Here is a 20753-nt window from a genome sequence, read left to right as displayed (position 1 = left end):
ACAGCCCTGCTTCAGTAATTACACATACATCATTATTTACAATGGTCAGGAATGCCTGTAAGCAGCACAACTTTTAGTTTAGAATTCTAATATTCAACATTGATACCTTTATATGGTTTTAATCGTGGTTAGCTATGTGGGTAACTTGAGGAGACTGAACTTGCCTTAAAAGTCACTAAGGGGGAAGAGAAATTATTAGCCAATACATTTAGAAGCCATGTAGAAAAAAATGCAGACTGATATATATATATATATATATATATATATATATATATATATATATATATATATATATATATATAGGATCTCCTAAGAATGCCATAATTTAAGCCAATAATTAAAGTCCGTAATTCTTAACTTGTATTTAGGCATCATTCTTGGAGATGGTAGGATACTTCTCAATTCTACGTTTTCCCTTTCCAGATATATATTCTGAAAGCTCCATCATGAGTGCACCTTTTTTTAATCTATTGCTATGATCAGTTAGAAACTGTACTCCCCAAAAGCTCAACATCTCCGAAGACCCTCCTACTAACCCTACCAATGTGTCTGAGCAATGTTAGCTATGGTCATCAGCTCCCCTTATAACTGACAAATCTGGTTCAGTGGGAGACAAATGGCCAGAGAGGCACCATATCTGCTCATGCAGAATGGGCTTTGCTATGTTAAATTTAGCCCTTACTCCTTGTGTATATGATAAGTGTCACCATTTCTACGCACCTACATGCAATGAGGTGTGTCCTTAAAAAGGTGTCTTCCCATGCTCTACGGCCAACATGCCTCTCAAACCAACCGACATGCTCAGCTTGTCATCTGTTCTAATCTATTGTCTCTGTCAGGGCTACAGTAGACAGTCCACCTCCTACCAGCACATCATATCCAACTCTTACACACACACACTCTGAAAAGAAAGGAGCACAGGTGAATCCTAATTAGTCCTTTCTACCTCAGAGAGCTCCAACAGGCACTTGAGCTGGTAACTGAGCTTTGTTTGCCTGGACATAGTCTTGGCTTTATCCCTCTATGCCAACAGAGCTGACAATATGCATCAGTTTCTTGCATAATTCATTAATCTTTCTCTGCTATGTAGCATGCATGCTTAAATCATAGTTGTGTTATCCCTTTTGGGTCCTAAATTTGGTAATTAAGACATGATTTGTTCCCCTAAAAGGATTACAGTTTCAATTTGCATATACACTGGCAAGGTCTTCTTTCACAGAACTCTTTAGATAACTAGGAATTTGAGCTTCCTGAGAGTGAGTGGCATCTGCAATCAACTCTTATTTGTTCCCTTTAAAACTTTTCTTTCATCATTAATGTGGTTCTACAAAATAAAATAATGATGCTAGTTTAAGCTTTGTTTTGTGAAGGGCAAAGAATGACTAGTAGAACTAGGACTATGCATAATTTATGAAGTTTGTTTTAATTACATTAAGTGTATGCTGCATGTTGCCACGTTAGAATTCAGGTCAGGGTGAGGGAGGCATCACCCACCAAGTTCACTCGGTTCATCTCAGAAGAAATCAGTCAATAAAAAAAAAAAAAAAGTCCTGCTGTAAGACTAATTACATTTCTGCTATAATTGCTGTAGCTTGGCACAAGGACAGACTGTGCAATCCCAGATATTGTAGCAGGTGGGAAAGTACCACATGGTCTCATAAATGCCAATACAAGAAACTTCATTAGAAATAAAGCAACACTGAGCATCATTACACAGTCTGCCTCTTCACTAGTAAAAGGAAAAATAGGTGTGGAGTGAAACAAGTATTGGAGATGGGTACGGCACATGCTACAACTACTAAATCAGGGATCTCTTCATCGATTACTCAGATATGTGAAGAAATCTAATAACAACATGGTAACACAGAAGGAGAGTAGTCCCTGTCTAGAAAAGATGATAAGTTGAAGCATGTCTGAAATGGAGGAAATTTGATCAACATTAAGGTCCTAGTGAATTTGAAGCTTACATCTAGAAAGTGAAATTCCTGTACGAGGTAAAATGGCATAATAAATATCACTATGAAAGCATGAAGGAAGTGCAAAATTGTTCAAATAACAGAAGCCTTGTCAGATCCAAATGACTGATATATCTAGCATAGTCATAGTCTAACAAGTATAAAGAATTCAGACAGGAGGACAGCTGCAGTGAAGCAACTCTCCCTTCTTTCCACCCTTATATTTGGTTCCCTAAATTAATTATGCTTTATAACATTCTGCATGCAACAGGAACCATATATTAGGGTATTTTTTTGTATGTAAATCCGTTGATCAGGCAAGGGTGCTGATCCATCCAGACCAATTTCAATCTTTGCTGACAGCAAAGTGCAAACAAGAATTAAGAACTGGAGATAGTGTTAATCAAGCTAGTTTACAGGAATAATTCACACAATGAATGCTCAACCATTCATGTCCGAGTTATACACATGGGACCAAAACCTAGCTAATATCTTTGGGAAACATGGCTAGGCATAAAAAAGCCCACTAACCTCAATAGTCTAGTAATCTTCTTTTATCCTCTGATAATACAAAAGTAAGGCATGAATAAAAGTAATGTAAGCATACAGTGAACATATTTGCAGGAAGAAAAAATACATAAGGGATTAGTATATACATAAGAAAATCAGGGTCTGTAGCTGTACTTTCACCTATATTTTATATCAATAAAATCTCCTAATGATTGTGAGTGTAGGACATAAGGGTATTGAGACTTGACGGGGCTAGGCATGATGGGTTCATCTTAGGTTAGTTTGGGAGAGGATGAAAAATAAAGAAACATGAGTACAAACTATCCAGCTGAGGATAGTATTACGGGAGAGTGAGGTATGGCAAGTTGCTCCTGGGGAGAAGTAATGTAACAGCAAAGTTCCTGAAACATTGGCATTTAGTAGTTTCTGGTAGATGTTGCTTTAGTTTGTTTCAGAAGTTTGGGAAGTTGGTTGAGTGCTGTATGAGAAGGAATGGTTCCACATGATTTCAGTTGTACCACTGAGATGCTTTGGCTGCTGCATTTCTTGTTAATGGAGGGGGTTTGGAGATCAGGTGCAAGGTGGGGCTGTGACATGGGGTTATAGATCCTTTCTCATAAGGTAAACCTGCAGGCCAGGATGGAGAATGAGTTTTGGGTAAGTAACTTAAAGAGTAGGGAGTCAAGAATGAGACAAGCTCTTTGCTGGACTGATAGCCAGTTAGCCTTTTCAAGAAGAAAGTAGTATTTTATTTTTTAAGCACAAGTTATATGAGGTGGCAGATTTGGTCAGAAGCTAGCTGATGTTTTATTTATTTATTTTTATTATTTTATTATTTATTTTACATTTGTATCATTTGTATACCATGCAATGTCCAACTGGGCTGGGATCCCGTTTTCAGTGGAGACCCAGGGAGAAAAGCGCCACAACATACAATACAACTTAGACAGCAGACTAAAAACAGTATGACTCAATACATATTACTGGAATAGAAATTCTTTTTAGATGCAGTGGCAATGCCTGGAAGGTCATATTCTAGCTGTGCTATGAGAATTCCTTCCCAGATGGCTTTTCTGACATCTGCAGAAATAATGTTTGAGATCATCCATGCACAGAATAAGGTTGGCTGAATTTTAGCGCTTGTTTTCTTATTGTCGAGCTTGAGATTTACTGACAGATCAAGCCAGAGGCCAAGCTACTTAATGGATGGGGTAGTATCTGTAGGTTGTTGGCTGTAGCCAATTATCTGCCAATCATTAGGTATGAAGCACAGTTTTGGGTAGGTTTTTAAAGATAATTGCGTTAATTTTAGAATTTGGAATAAGTTGATTTTGATAATAGCATAGAAATCTTTTTGGAGTTGCTCTTTCATTGCTTGTCGAAATGGGCTGGAGCTGTGAATTATCATATCATCCATATAAAGTATTATTGGAATATTGGGCTTTGGAAGATATCGAAGACTGGCCAATTTTGACACCAGACGATTGAACTAAGGACGTTTTTAAAGAAATGGCAGACTTTAGTGCATAATCCATGGACCAGTAGTGATGACTGCAATGGTCAACTGTAGAAAAGGCTTTTGTGAGTTTAATGTGTTTAATGTAGACTGTACCTGTCAGTTCTTTTCCCTTTCTCCACTGCAACAATGATATTATCGGCTATTGTCTTGAGGGCAGTAGTGATACTTCTGCCTTTCCAGTACCCATGTTGGTGTCTTGACAATAGGTGCTGGAAAATATCCTGTACACTTTTTTCCATCCAAATCTATACCACATTGAGATACTTGTACTACACTGCACAATTTAGTGTTTCTATACACTCTGAACACCAATGAAACTGGGGAAAAAGTATCAAAGTGAGCCACATAGGTTATCAAAATTCATGCTAATAAGCACACTAAAGAAAGACAATTTGAACACTTAGGCAAAAGGTGTAGAATGACAAATTAGAAATAAGCAGAAAATGACTTCCTGATGCTGATAGCATACATATTATTTGAACTAGAAAACATTCAGATGGGGAATGTAAGCCAATAGCTTGTCCTAGGAAGGACTGCATTCTGCACTATTAGCAAAGCAAATTCCTCATGATGAAGCAAGATGCAAATGAAGCACAGGAATGCCCTGAAATGCTAATCTGTTAATTTATTTATGTTCAAAATTTAATAAGTTATTACTTGGCAGATCACTTGTAGCTTGACCATTGCAAATACTGCTACTTGCTACCACAGCTGGATCACGGTCAAACTGTGCCCTAGGTGAGGAAATGGATCATCCCCCCCCCCCCCCCCACTCACACAGCCATGCCAGTGTCCATTCTCTCTCTCTCTCTCTCTCTCTCTCTCTCTCTCTGTCTCTCTCTCTCCCTCTCTCTCCCTCTCTCTCTCTCTCTCTCTGTCTCTCTCTCTCTCTCGGTCTCTCTCTCTCTCTCTCTCTCTCTCTCTCTCTCTCTGTCTCTCTGTCTCTCTCTCTCTCTCTCTCTCTCTCTCTCTCCCTCTCTTTCCCTCTCTTCTTTACTTCTACAATAATTACAAATATTTGGATTTAATTTAAAACTTTTTGCACATTGTATGGCACAAACACTGATAGCAATTTGCTGAACAAAACAATACAGTCTCACAATAAAAACAGACTTAGCATGAGCAACAATAAACTTCTCTGCTCTTGAAACCATACTTCTCAACCTCTTAAAGCAAGAAATCTGGACAAAGCAATAAGTAAAAGACGGACAGAGGCCCAAAAATAGGGACACTTTTTAAATATTGCTCTTGCAAACTTAGAAAGTTGTTAGAATAACAGGTTTTGCATTAACATACATTTTCTGAAGGGTATGAAGTCTGAAACTCGAATGCCTGTCATTATTTTCTAATTTCAGTCTTTAATGATTTTCCAGTAATTTGCCAGAAAACCACAATTTTATGAAAAGCAGACCAAAAATATGAGGCAAAAATCTGGGCATTCTGTAGAAATCTGTACAGTTGAGAGGTATGCTTGAAACCCACATTCATTGAAACTGCAATGAAACCCACAATCATTGAAAATGCACCCGACTAGTGGTGGATTAAGTGTACCTTTGGGCTATTTTCAAACCATGAGCACACTGCACAGATTTTTAGAACCATGCATAAATGCATGTGTTTTTTGACTTGCCCTCCTGATTGTAAATTATATTTCTTGTTTAATATAGCACCAGTTTGTTAGAGTGTGTTTTAACTTTATAATTTTGAACATTTTTCCAGTAAGCAGTTAAATAAAATGTATGAATCGGTAATGATAAAACTACACATTTCAGAATATTTCAACCATACAAGGCCACTCAAACTGCTGCTATTGTAATCCACCAGTAATTAATCTGCACATTCTCTGCAGAAGTAAAAGTCATCTGAATAATTCCACATTAAAGAGAAATCTAACTAACAATAATGTTTTTGCATTTCAAAGCTTCATCTACAAATTCAGTGCCTGTTGCCCTTAAAGAATAAATTGCCTATGTTACATTAAAAAAGTGTGCTGATGATATGCAATTGGGAATGGTTGGCAAACTGACAACAGGTTCATAGTTACTAAGCATCTCATCCAAAGGAGAACACACTCAGAAGTTCAGCACCCCCCTCATACCCCTGAATTTATATATATACTAACTCCACAGAAGCACAGCTTTGATAAGAAGGCAAAACGCATTGGAAAGAGGTAATGTTTCTGTTATGGGATTTGCTTCTTACTGCACTCAAGAAAGAATGCTTTTGATAACTTCTAACAGCTAAAACAGATGTCAGCAAGAATATTTGACATGTCCTGCAACCATATGTGTGTGTATGTGTGTGTGTGTGTGTGAATCACCAGCTGATGATAAAAAAACAAACAAAAAAAAAAAAAACAAAGAAAAAAGGGTAAAACATTTTTGGCACACAAACGCATGGACATAGATACAGATATAAATATAGGTATAGATATGTAGCCAGCCAAGTAGCATGCTTAGTATAGAGTATTTGGGGAAAAAAGAAAAAAAAAACAGATGTGGGGGAACAAACATGCAAACCTGATATAGTTAGTGGAGGTCAGACTGAATCCTAAATTCTGGAGTGTGAAACAGAACTCTTGACACTGATCTACTCTATTGAGTCCAACTGTATTTTCAGTGGAGTACTATTGAGGAGTGTACCCTTCTAATATTCCATGAATCATGGTTCTGTCATTTAGGAATATAAAGATTATCCTTATCACACTTATGTATATCATCAATCAAAGTACTGTTGCCAATTAAAATATCCATTTTCTGTAATGTGAGTGCATCCATTATTAATGGCATGTGTATCAGAAATAGGATACCAGAAATGACCCATGATGACAGGTAATATACATGGAACAGAGATGTTGTACACAGTTTTATGCAAGGATGGAGTAGCTAAACATAAGAAAATCATTAAAGTCAATTTGGTGGTGGGCATGACACTTAAAGCTATCGTAAAACATTTTTTTTAATTTACCACATACCTTGCTTTCAGTGTTGATTGTAAAAACAATGTCATTCTGAGACAGAAGTTTACAAGAATGTGCAATATTTACAGCAGTTTCTTGTTTATCACCTGTCAGGACCCAGATCTGAATACCAGCTTCCCGAAGGGATTCTATGGTGTCTGGGACCCCTTCTTGTAGACGATCTTCAATACCAGTAGCACCTAAAAGAAAGTAAAACCTCTTTAATGGTTACCTGTAAATAGTGACCTTCTTTTTTTGTTTTAACTGTAGCCTAAAGACATGGTATCATGAATGTACAGCACATTTTGAAACTGAATCTTGCTTGTGGTATCTATTTGTTCAAGCATATATAAGCACATCTGATGATGCCCTTACCTGTTAGTACTTGTTCATGGAATCTACCTTTTCTGAGGTTAGAGCTCTATGGCCAGTCAAAAACATTTTAGTTGGGTTGCATATTTAATGCCTCCTATTGCCATGTTACCCCGGAAATTTATTATACTTGAGCACTCCCCATAGGCACTGATCTTCAAGAAGGTCTGTGTATGTATATATCAAAATATCTTTGACATGACTCTTCTACAGCTCTTCAAACATTTCAAAGACCTACATTAATAAAAGCAAGCTTCATATGTACTCCTACATGTATGGTCCACATCGGTTCCCTCAAAGCAGGTCACATCTGCAAAAGATGCATTAATACAAATGGCTGTCTACACACCTTGGAAGAATAGTAAGTAGTAAAACTGTGCAGGAGGAAGGCACAGACAATCCTAAAGAAAGTATTCAGACAAAAAAATGCCCTTTCAGAAAAGGTCTGCTCCTAGTTTGGAGATTCAGGTTGCAGGACAAAGTAAGGGTGCCCAAAGGAGACTGCCACATGTGCATTTCTGAAGACACTGGAGACATCTACATGTACATTTCTAATGACACTCTAGAAATAATCACTGTTCTAACAGGCTGCTCTTAACACCATTAGTCATGGCCTTGTAGGTTTTCTGATAAGAAAGCAAAATGCAGTCTTTCAGCTGAGGATATGTTACTATCCAGAGCAAAAGAGATCATCTACTGTCTTGTCTATCATTGTGAGTGCTTCCTATTAAGTTAAAATTCAAACCTATGGTGGACATCCATGGTATAGTGTAGGTCGTTTGCCCCTCTTCTCAGTATCACAAAATAAAACAGGGAGGTAAATAAGCTGATTATGAAAGGGGACACTTAAGCAGCAACTCTTGATAAAAAATGTAGACTGACTCTAAGAAAAACCCAGTCCCTCTGAAAGATCAGAGCTCCTTTCACAGCTCAGTTCAAAAATTAAAATGTAAGTAGTCAAAGTGAAATATATCAGAAATAACATTTCTAGGATATATAACTGAGGCTGCCAAACTAAGAAGTGTAAGAGCATCTGACTATATTTTTTTACTTAATCAATATTTTTCACCTTTGGAGCTAATTATACTAGCTGGATATGTACTAATTTGTTGAGTTACATGTCTATCACTCCATGACTCACTGAATAAATACAACAAAAAATCTCCTCTGTGAAACCAGGAAGCAAGCACTAAGGTCTTTTATCCTGGATTTAAGGAGTGTGTTGATGGGGAAAAAAAGGCTAGAAAGGACAACATATATATCAGGATAAATGTACAATTGGAGAGGGATTGAGTCTATTACTATTCCTTTCCATGACTGGTTCTAATAAACAAGCGATAACATGGATCCTACAGGGGTACTGGTACATTAGAACTTGTTTGTTAGATCTATTGGGCTCTGCTTTGATGGTTGGTGTCTCTCACATTGCAGGTTGTATGAGTGGTAACTTATAACCTATTACTAGTTTAGGGGGTGGAGCAGTATAGGGCATGTCTTGCTCCCATGAAAAAAAATGTCAATGAACTCCAGTTCACTAAAACAGAACTGATGGTTCATGGGTGTGATGAAAAATTCACCTCACAATTTTTTCTTCAAGAGAGGTAAGGCAGAATGGAAATTCGATAAAGTATTGAAAGACCTTTTCATTTCAGTATTCACATATAATAAGAAAGTTGGATTGCTTCACTTGATAAAAGTATGTGGGTAAATGTGAGGAAGTTAGACAGAGCCACAGAAATGGAATGGTGACCAAAAGATACAGTCCAGGAACTGGACACAGTCCCTGTCAGAATTCTTAGGAATTTGGCAGGGATCCTTGCAAAATTCCTGAGAGAAAGCTTCAACAGGTCTCCAGGCAGGGAGAGGAGCCTAATGACGGAAAACAGCTTTGATTATACCACTGTCAAGAATGGAAGAATGACTACTCCATGGAACTACAGGATAGTCAGACATATCACAGTGGCTGATAAACTTATGGAAGATGCTGTGGGAAAGGCAAGAGTCCTTCCAGAAGAAAAAATTGTCTTCAAGACATAAAACAGAACAGCTTCCCAGCAAGAGCAAAACTGGAAATGGGGTGCCAGTCGACCTTAGCTGGTTAGGCATAAAACTTCTGGTAGAAAAATTCAACACCATATAGTAGAGGGATAAAGCCCTGTCCATAATCTAGATGATTGTCATTACACAGTAACTCTTTTGCTGGGAGAGCCAGTGACAGATGAGAGAAGTAAGTGGGCATTGTCATCTCACCCTTCTTGGATGGAGGGAAGCTGGTATCCTACTGATATTCTGAAGTCCATAGTGTGGGTCTCAGAATATCAAAGATTAAAAATGAAACAGGAGGAAATACATACATACATACACGCTAAGTCCAAAATTTCAGTTACTCAGAATATCCCCAGTTAGTCCAAGATAAAGTGATCTTAAGACTTAGTATGCATAAGGTAAAGGAGCTTGGAAAGTACAGTCTTCATATTGGGGCATGCAGGGAGGTAGAAAAAAGCTTTAAATATGTAACAGTGAGTTTTGCAGTTTGCACTTTCTAATTTGAATCTCATTTTTTTGAAGAGTTCAGTTTCACAAATTTTGGTATGTCACTTACAATAGAGTCAGCTGTATGAAATTTACTGGGCGTTTGTAGCAGATGTTTAAAAGACTGCACCTAGAATGAATACAGGTGTTCAAGGGCAAGGACAACAAAGCAACAATTTGCATTGCAACTGAGGTGATGTATGGAAGCATGCATACAGCAACAGTCTGGAATTCTAGTCACTGGTTTAGTGGGCATGTAACTAACAGTCAGGAGAGAAGGGAAGTAGGATAAATATATTGGAAAACAACTTGTAGATTGTTGTAAAGGGTACCGCAATATAGAAAGTCAAACTATCTTTCAATGGGCCACCTCTCATCACGGGGCATACTTATCAACTGTCCTGATTTTCACAGACTGTCCAGTTTTTTGTCTTATATTTTTGTTCTGTTCCTCATGACATCTACAAATTTTGTTGAGCATCGACGTCATTAAATGATGTCAGACATTTGAGTTTCAGGCTTCATATCCTTCAGAAAATGCAGACTAAAACAAATTTTGCATCTAAGTTTATAAATGCAATATTTGAAATCTGTCCCTGTTTTTTCGCCTTTGTGCCCCCATTATTTGTCTAGCTTTCTTGCACTAAGAGGCTGAGAGGTATGTAAGGGGCCTCTATTCCTGGATGCAGTAGCATAGCTAGGGTGGGGTGACATGGGCAACAGCTCCAGGTAGAAAGTATTGGGGGGTATCTAGCTCATTCTGATCTTTCATTAATGCAAAACTGACTTTTAAAAGCTGCTATTGCATTTGCAGTCAAATCTGAACACAATAGCACCCTGTGTGTGGTCTAAAATGTTAAAATAAAAAAAAATTGTTTTTACTAAAACCTGAGTGCTATAGTGCTCTGTGCAGATGGGATACAAACTGTAGCAACTATTTGCTACATTTACAGCAAACAGTTTGTTACAGTTTAAAGGAAATTATGTTGAGGGAGAATTGAGGGCAAGCCCAAAATTGGGACCTGAATAGCTGGGGCTGGAGGGAGTAGGGTGTCATGCATCTGGCCTCCTAGTTGGTGTGCCAGTACAAGGAACATTCATAGATCAAAAATGTATAGAATGTCTTATTACACTGAAGTGTTTTTTTTTTTGCTTTTGATCTTCACTTGAAGAATGGGGGGGGGGGCTGGTTTTCAATACTGGCCCAGGGTGTTGGTTGGCTGGTTGAACCAGAAACATTTATGCCTGTTTGGATCCACCAGAATATCCTAGGTCTTGTGGGAAACCTGACACTAGAGGTCCAAAGAGAGAAGGGCATTCTTTGTTGGGTGTAAGTCGTCAATTATCAGAGCAGCTCACAGTATCCAAAATATGGACAAGCAAAAATGCGTGAGATAAAAAGGTCTAGTTAGGTGCTAATTAAATATACACAATTACACAAACAAAGAATTAGTAGAATCAGAAAAAGAAGGAACGAAGGAAAGAAAGTTGAGCCAGGGGACTTGTGGGAAATATAAGGCACAGTACTCCACCATATTTGAGATGGTAGACAAACTTCCTGAATGTGGACAACACTTAGAATTGATGTCTATGGCATCTAGGTATGGCATTTGGGCCAAAGGAGGTTATTATTCCACTATATTCAGCATTTATTAGACCTGTCATTGAGCACTATGCCTGCTTTGGTATGAATCTAATCAAGCACAGACAACAATTTGAATGTCCACAGGGGTTCCTCACTGAAAGAATACGTGGAGTAAATGACATGTCCTATTCAGACCACTTGAAAGCCCTATCTGTGTATTCTGCTCCTACAGGATAATGAGGGGAGATCTATGGCTGGCATAAAAGGAGTCATCAGAGCCCACTCTGATTGACCCAGTTCTGAAATGGCTGACACTAATGACATGCATGATGAACAGCATCAGAGTTACCCAGATTAAAGATTTAAACATTGGCTGTGATATAAATATTACCTGCTGGAGAGACAGGTGTGTGAGACTACATCTTCTCTGGGACAGGCTACGAAGAAGCAGAGCTCTTCCCTAACCAAATATAAATGGACAACTGGATGGGTGACAGGAAAATCATCTCTGGTTTAGCAACTATGTCAGTAATGGACACAGACAGCCTGGAAATGATTAATCTTCCAGGCCTCTGTTTGTAAATGTTTCATCTCCCCAATCCCTGCTAACATTTACCAAGGGTACCAGAACTTGCCAGAGATTTGGGATGCATGGTTAGACTTTAAAAGGCCCCAGTGGCTGTTATCATAGAGCACACTTATGAAAATCTATTAATCTATGAGTGTACACATTGAAATAATCACACATTGTAAATATTGACAAGAACTGTCTGGGAAGTACAGGTTCTTGCAACCTGAGTCCACTTTTTTAGAGAGAAAGCTCAAAAAAGTTCGCAGAGTATGTTCTCAAAAAAACAGCATTAATTATCTGCAGAAAATCTTTACGATCCAATACCACTTTCGTAACTTTTCCTGATGATGCATTGTGAACTTTCATCATGAGCCCTTCAGTGGCATTACACTTATCTGTTCCACGGCATTAAGTTTGTTTCTATAGTGAGATCTATAATTTGAGCTAATGAGTTTTCCCCACTGATAGCAGTTGCATCTAATGCCAAGATAGTCCTGATCATTAGCTAAGGTTTATGTACGAATTTCTTTTTATTTTTTTAAATTTGGACAATTCTTTCAGATCAGAGCTTTAAGAGGAGCACTAAGCTGGCTGTTAAATATGGGAGTGGATGACAGAAACAGTACAAATTAAATGATAGTAACAGGGCAGAGTTAACTGAGATGCTAACATGTTTGACACATGGAGTTTTTAGGTAGCAGAGAATGAGTGTATGCAAAACAACAGGAACATTTTGGAAGAATAAGTGAGCTAGAAATAGTAGTGGACTGGCTAGTAAGACAAGAAGGGCCAGAAAGGAGCTGGACAAGAGAAGGCAACAGAAGGCAATGAGACAAGGTGAGTAAGAAATGTCAGTGGGACAAAGGTAGAGTACAGAAAGAAAACAGTAGAGGTTGCCAGAGGAGTACAATTAAGTAGGATGATGCAGAATAAGATGAAGAAAGAAAGCAGGCAACAGAACCACCAAGGAGAGGTCAATAAGAAGGAAGACAAGGTGAGAGGAAGAGGGCTTGCTAATAAAAGGATCAACGATCTTTGGTAAGCAGGACATGACAGTACAAATTACAGAGAGATCAGTAGCAAATCTTACACTTGGTAATTTATGAGAAAAGTCACTCATGTTATTCACAGATGTGGAAGAGTGAGAGGGATTGGTGTATGTTGTGTTGCTTTTAACACCAATGGCCTATAAAGTAAATTACTGATGTGGAGGCAAGAGAGGCTTCAGATAAATGTTATATGACAAGACTCACGGTAGACTTCTCTGAAACATTACTGTGCAACAAGTGGCACACTGTGGAAAGATATCATTAGGGAATATGATGGTTAACTATGTCAATCAGCAGAGGAGAAGGACTCGGGGCTCATAGAAAGATGACAACAGACCTGGTAAACTAATAAGTCTATGCCAGAGACATGCTTCATCTTAATTAATATAATCAGCAGTGCTGAAACCATATGCCTCAATCATCATGATTTACCTATGATGCCCTGTTTTTAAGCATGTATGCATGTATAAATAAATAAATAAATAAAACTAAAAAAGTAAAACACATCCAACTCTAACAAAACAGTTCTAATAATTCCCATTTTATAGTATAAAAACACAGTGGACTTACCATACTGCAAACTCCTCTAGACAAGGTTTAACTTATTAAGAAAACTAATATAAATTAAACAAATGAAAACATAGACATAAGCACTTTTATCTCAGTGTTTGAAACTTCATCAGATAATCATGGAAGAATTTCCACATCCCTTTATACTATTCTAAACCAATCAGAACTGCTAAACACAGTCATGTGTTAGCCAAGTCCCCAGCATAGTTTCCAAAGCCAGGTAGTTCTTTTAAAAAGAAACTTACAAGTTAAAAGACTTCCAAGTTAAAAATATACACACTAAGAAGTCTTAAAAAATAAGGCACATATACTAACAAATCAAACCAAATGTAACAACTCTTCAACTTTTAAAGTGCAAAAAATATATTTTTTAAATTAAATAAAATGAATGCAATCTGTGACTTGAATAAATAGTATGAAACATTATTTAAAAAAAGTATGAAAAATATGTATGAATATGTATATGAAAATAAATATAAAACATGTAAAAATATAGCAAATATATACTGTATGTATCTATTATGTAATTGTTCTTTCAAAAAATGTTTTGTAACCATGTATTTAATATCATAGCAGCATTCTATACCAGAAAATAAAACTGACCAAATTATCCACCTTGTTAACTTTGCTTTTAACCTCAACAGGCAGTTAATAGAGAGCTGACCATTTAAATCAGGCCAATTGCTAGAATTTAACTTGAGTTGCCAGTACAGCTCACACCATTCAAGATGTAGTTGCCATGGACCATGTCTATCATATATAAAAAAAATATATATATATATATATATATATGGGATCTGTCAATATGTTTGAAGTTTCACTACTTTGAAGACCACCTCATGGAGTTCGCTTGTTCGAAGTAGTGAAACTTCAAACATTGACTTCGGCAGTCACACTACAGTGCGGAATGGGAATATTCCCTTTTCCCCACTGTAGTGCGATCTTGTAGTTGGTATATTTAAGCAAGGGGTGTGGGGAGGGCACAACCCCCCACATGGGGGATGCAAGGGGACTTGCCCCCCTGCAAAAACATGTTTTAGTGTTTTTTTTTTTTGGGTAGCCCAGTGAACTAGACTTTAGAGAAAGTGCACTTTCGTTTAGGTGGACTTTCGCTGAACTGTAGGGTCTACTGCTCTATTTTGAAGAAGTGTATTTTCGATGTAGAGCAGGAGACCCACACACACACATATATATATATATATATATATATATATATATATATATATATATATATTTATATATATATATTAATAAATAAATATGTATATAAATATATAAAATACAATATAAAAATATAAAAATACATAATAGGATATTACTGCGGTGCCAGCTTAAGAGTAGTAACACATACAAATAAGCAATATAAATAAAGCAAAAAGCTTCCCAAGACAGAATTTCTGATTAAAACATATGTGGCTACCTAGCAATACATGTATGAGCATTACATAGTAAAAGAAAATATAAGACACATATTTGCGCTGACCACTTGCTATTAACAATGCATATCCTAGAAGACATGATAGAACAATCTAAGTTAGACCTTATGCAAACATGCAAGATAAAGATTACAATTCTAAAGCAAAAAATCTGTCAAACCCAACATGGTTATTACAGTGAACAACTTTTTTAACTTAATATATAATCAAGAATGCCACTAGCATGTGATTAGGATATGCATTGTTAATAGCAAGTGGTATATTTATGTCTTAGATAAATTCTATTTTTATATTTTAGAAAATTTTGTGTCTTTATATTTTTAGTCACAACATTATAATAGTTGAAGGTAGGCTTTTATTTATTTTTTTTCAAAACAGGTTTATTGTTTTAACATATAAGAGAAATATCATAACAATTTTATACAAGTAATTAAAAATAGGTATTATTATAATATTCAACAAAACAACTAAAGTATTTACAAAGACATCCACTACAATCAGATCAATTAATTAAACTAACATACCGTGCTATTGAAATTAGAATTTTTTTAACAAATTTTGTAAATTATCCCATACAATATAATATGATGTTTTTCTAGTTGTTCTCATTCTAATTGTGCTTATTTCCATATGGCACATTATATTCATAACATTTTTAAATTCATTGAACGAAGGAGGTGTATCTGAAATCCAATTTCTAGTTATTATTTTCCTGCTAGGATAGACCATAACAAGGGAAGCTTAATCTTTTTAACACATTGAGGTACAGGTGTGTTGAATAATATAAGAGACTTAGAAATAATGAAATTATCTGTAAAAAGAGCCTGCAAAAATTCATTAATTGACTTCCAGTATTCTTTCAACTTCATACAGTCATAAAACATATGAGCCCAGTCAGCATTAATTTCTACATTACATCTCTTACATAGATTATCTTTATTATTTATTTTATTCATCATCAAAGGTGTATAAAAAGATCTATGTAAAAATTTCCATGTATAAAGTCTCCAGACAATGGAAGATGTAGTTCTATAAGCAGATTCCAATATATATTGTTTATCTTGTTGAGTTGGTGGGTCCCCATTAATAGAGGTGAAATAATTCCAGTATGAATCTACACTGTAAAAAGTTTCTTGTCTGATAATTTTATGTATATATGAAAGTTTACCTTTATCAGATACTTTATGCTGTAAATTTAATATCAAGTAATCAATCAGTTTTGGAATAGATTCTTTAACTGTTATAGACATTAGATCTATTCTATCAATGAGATGTTGTCTAAAGATCTGAACCTCTAACCAGCAAGTTTCTCTTAGATCAAATTCTTGTTTTAAGAAATCTAGATTTTTAACTTTATTATCAGATATCAGCTGATACCAGTACTTTAGATCATTATCTATAGCTAAATGAGCTCCTTCTGAAGTAGATGACATAAGCATACCCTGAGTATACATTATAGGGAATACAATAAAATTCCATTCCCTATACTTAGGGTGCATGAATATAAAGTTACGATAACTAATAATAATATTTAATGGGTAACAAACCATATGTTTAGGTGTAATAGGTGAAGTACAAAATTCCTTTAGCAACCACAACATGGAGTTATTTACAATCATATTTTTATGTGTTAAGGAGATTTTCATGAAGTGCATACTAATTAGCTCCCAATAATCTTTCCATTTTGCGATATATGACTGATCTATTAATAAAGTAATAACTTTTATAATAGAAGAGATAATATATAAATTAAAGTCTGGAAAAGAAATACCCCTTGAGACCAGCTATTAGTATGTTTCTTTAATGCAATCCTAGGTCTATTAGGTGCCCATAAGAAATTTAACATTAGTGTATTCAGTTTCTTGATAATTATTTTTGTAGGTGAAAGTATTATTGATTGTATTAAGTATAAAATCTTGGGGAATATTATCATTTTAATAATTGTAAGTCTCTCCTCCATAGTAAAAACATATTATTCCAGGTATTAAAAGATTTTGTATATTAAGAAAACAGGTATTATAGTTATTATATATAATAGATTTAATATCTTTAGATAGTATTATACCTAAATAAGTTATCTGACCTGAATTGGGTACATATTTAGTAAAATCACTAATGAGAATATTTTTTCGTGTATATATAGGTAGTATTTTAGTTTTTCTTCATTGAATATTAAACCAGAAATACTTTTAAAATTCATCATTTTATCAAATAAAGACTGCATAGAAGAATTAGATCCTGCTGATGTAATTAGAACATCATCTGCAAAAAGTTGAATTTTTGATGTTGTATTTTCGTCTATTTCAAAACCCTCTATGTCAGTACTGTTTCTAATCAAATTAGCCCAAGGCTCCATTACTAAAGTGAATAATAGTGGAGAAAGTGGACATCCTTGCTTTGTACCTTTAAGAATGGGTATTTTTTGTGAAACATATGTTCCTATAGGCTTTTATTTTTGTGTTTTGAAATTCGCAGCCTTTAGAAATCTTTATTTTTATTGGCTATGTTTAGTCATGTGATTTCTACATATCTGAATATACATGGAGCTGGATACATCATTTATCCTGATTACTGGATTGTGCCTGACAGTTTTTGTTTGCAGAACCTTTTATGTAGGTTTATATTAATTTCAACTTAGACTTTTGTAACTATACCTTTGAAGATGTGGTTCATATTGCAAGTTGCTAACGTAAATATGCTCCATGTATATTTTTTACATGTTTCATTTATGCGCTACACTGTTAATGTATTTTTATTTCAAAAGTCTTTTAAAATAGCTATGAATTCCTAACTAGGAATTCTGTTTCGGGACATTTTCTGTTATGTATGTAGAGATAAGTTATTGTTCTTAAACTGATTTAGCAGTCTTAGTGCTTATTGTTTACATTTGATGATCAGTCATGTCCAAATTGTAACTTGTTACTACAATATATTTTTTAAGATAGTTATTAATTCTGTAACCAGAAATTTTGTTCTGGGAAGTTTTTTGCCTTGTATCATTGTGTATGTAACAATAAGTTACAGATCTTAAGTTGATTTATGTATTCCTTTTGGATGTTTAATGTATGCGCTTTACTATGGATGCCTTCTTATTTCAATAGCTTTTTAAGATAGTTATTGTTTCCGTAACTACAAATTCTGTTTTGGGAAATGTTTTTGCTTTTTTCACTGCATACGTAAAGATAAGTTATTATTTCTAAGGTGACTTAATAATTTGAGTGTACATTGTTTACATCTGATAATCAGTGACATCCAAAGAAAGCACTTTATAATATATATGATTTTATTTTACTAGTGGCTTAGAATTTAGTTACTTTTGTAATGTGTATTGTTAATAATGAATGATGTGAAAGCAGTACTACAGAGATGTTTTTATAATGATTTTAAATATGCACTCTTAATAGACTTTTAAGTAGTTCCTTTTTTAGGTAGGCTGTCATCTCGCTACATGAGTTTTACTGCTTAATTGATTAAATGATATGACTGTTTTAAGCTATTATGATTGGCTGTGTCTTACTTTTTAAATGGCTTGCTTTATTAGTTGCCAGTTAATGGTCTGAAGAAACAGAATACTTTCTGTGAAAACACTTACCTGTTTTAGTTAATAAAAGATTTTTGGATTCTTAGCGTGAATTGTTTGTACAGCCGTGTTTGGAAATAATCTTTTATTTTATTGAAATTTGTTGCTACTGTAGAGACCCCAACCTTCAAAGAGTGGTCTTTGTTTAATCTTGTGATTAGTTCCCCTGCAATATGAATTTCTTGTTTTTTTTCCAGTATTTTCCCTTAGGGGATACCAAGTTAAAATCACTGGTTTCTGATGAGCCTCAGATTTGTTGTGACTCCTGGGAATTTCTGCAGAAAATTAATACTATTTCATTCAAAGCATCCTACATATTTATAACCATAGATGTTAAGGACCTTTACTCTGTTATACCCCATGAATTGGGGACTGAATGGATTTCAGAATATCTGGCTGAAAAAGGTCTACCACAAGATAAAATTAACCTTTATGAAAACTTGCTAAGTATCGTGTTAAAGAATAATTTTTAACATTTATCAAAGTCATTTACCATTAATATACAGGGGTTGCCATGGGGTCTGCTTGTGGTGGTTTGTTTGCGAACACTGTAATGTTACAGTGGGAGAAGAACTATTTATTTACATCAAAGTTCTACACCCGCTGTAAGTTTTATACAAGATTCCTGGATGATATCTTTATTTTAGGGGAGAGAAATGAAGATCTAATCCTCCAATTCATCCAGGTCATCAATGATTCAACTCTGTTTCTTAAGTTTACCTGCACCTATAGCAGTGAACACACCACATATCTTGATGTATGGCTTACAAAGGGCAATTAATATGCTATGTTTCTCTCCTAAATATATCGTAAGAAAACATATTCCAACAGTTTTCTTCACTTTGATAGCTTCCACCTCATTATCCAGAAAAAGGCTGTCATAAAGGGCCAATTTGTCCGTAAAGTCAGGATGACTTCGAGAGAAGAGGATTTTTGGGATGATTGCCAAATTCTGAACTCTATGTTTTCCAAAAGGGGTTATTCCACTGCCTTTATAGACAATGCAGTGTATGAAATGATGAATAAAAGGCAGGCAAACTATTCTGCTCCCATTCTGTCCCCCAAAAAATATGTCTCTCATCACACATTACAAGTTAGCTCTCCAAGCTTGACGGAAGCCGATCGGATACCTAATGCTGACAGCGACTTATATTGGTATTTTATTACTGTGTTCACAAAAGATAGTTTGTTAATAAAAAATATACTTAAGAAGAACTGGACAATTCTACTTGATGAACATCACCCTAAGGGAAATACTGGTGAAAAAACAAGAATTACATATCGCAGTGGTACTAACTTCAAGGCTTTATTCGAAAAAGCATCGAACCAGACTACTGTTAAGGGGATGAAAACTTGTAGGGGTTGCAATTATTGTAAGTTCATCATCACTACACAACAACTACAGATCAACCTACGTTTGTTTGTATCTTTCGGCTTTTTCCCTGTTAGGGAATCGCCACAGCAGAACTCCGGTCCGCTAATGATTGGCAGTAGAGTTTTACGTGCTGGCTTGCTGGGCCTAATGCACAACCTTCAACGAAGGAACACCCATTCACGCATGTCGCCACACAGAAGACGCTCTAACTGAGAATCGAACGGGCAACGTCTAACGGTGAGGCGACAATGACCTACATGTAATTAACATTAATGGCTTGTACACTTGCAACTCCACAGGGGTGGTATATTGTGTTAACTGTAATTCATGCCCATGCTTTTATATTGGGAAAACCAAGAGAAAACTGTGCGAGATAATTTATGAACACAATTATAATGACAACAAAAAGACATTGACAAATGTATTAGCTAATCACATTAATGAAAATCCTACGCATGACTTTAAATTTTGTATTGTTGAGCAAATACAAGTATATGATAGACTTGGTCAGTGGCGACTACATCTTGAATGGTGTGAACTGTACTGGCAACTCAAGTTAAATTCTAACAGCTGGCCTGGCTTAAATGGTCAACTCTATATTAACTGCCTGTTGAGGTTAAAAGTATTAGAAAAATAGCTATCAACAGGGTGGACAATCTGATCAGTTTTATTTTCTGGTGTAGAATGCTGCTATGGTATTAAATACATGGTTATGGAACACTTTTTGAAACAAATATTTC

At 35.6% G+C, this 20753-nt stretch overlaps 1 protein-coding gene across 2 annotated transcripts in view; it reads right to left on the bottom strand.

Annotated features, from left to right (window-relative positions):
- ATP10B (ATPase phospholipid transporting 10B (putative)) overlaps window positions 1-20753 on the bottom strand; it is a 2370254-nt gene that overhangs the window by 251620 nt on the left and 2097881 nt on the right. For both annotated transcript variants that reach the window (XM_044069530.1, XM_044069528.1), the window contains one exon: window positions 6959-7143. In XM_044069530.1, coding sequence (XP_043925465.1) covers window positions 6959-7143 — 185 coding nt within the window. The remainder of the gene's footprint in view (window positions 1-6958; window positions 7144-20753) is intronic.

Source organism: Protopterus annectens, chromosome 4.part0 (genome assembly GCF_019279795.1).
Source record: "Protopterus annectens isolate FY-2018-M chromosome 4.part0, PAN1.0, whole genome shotgun sequence".
NCBI classification, from domain to species: Eukaryota; Metazoa; Chordata; order Ceratodontiformes; family Protopteridae; genus Protopterus; species Protopterus annectens.
Note: the sequence above shows the minus strand (reverse complement) of the source record. Positions and strands in the feature narration are given on the sequence as shown.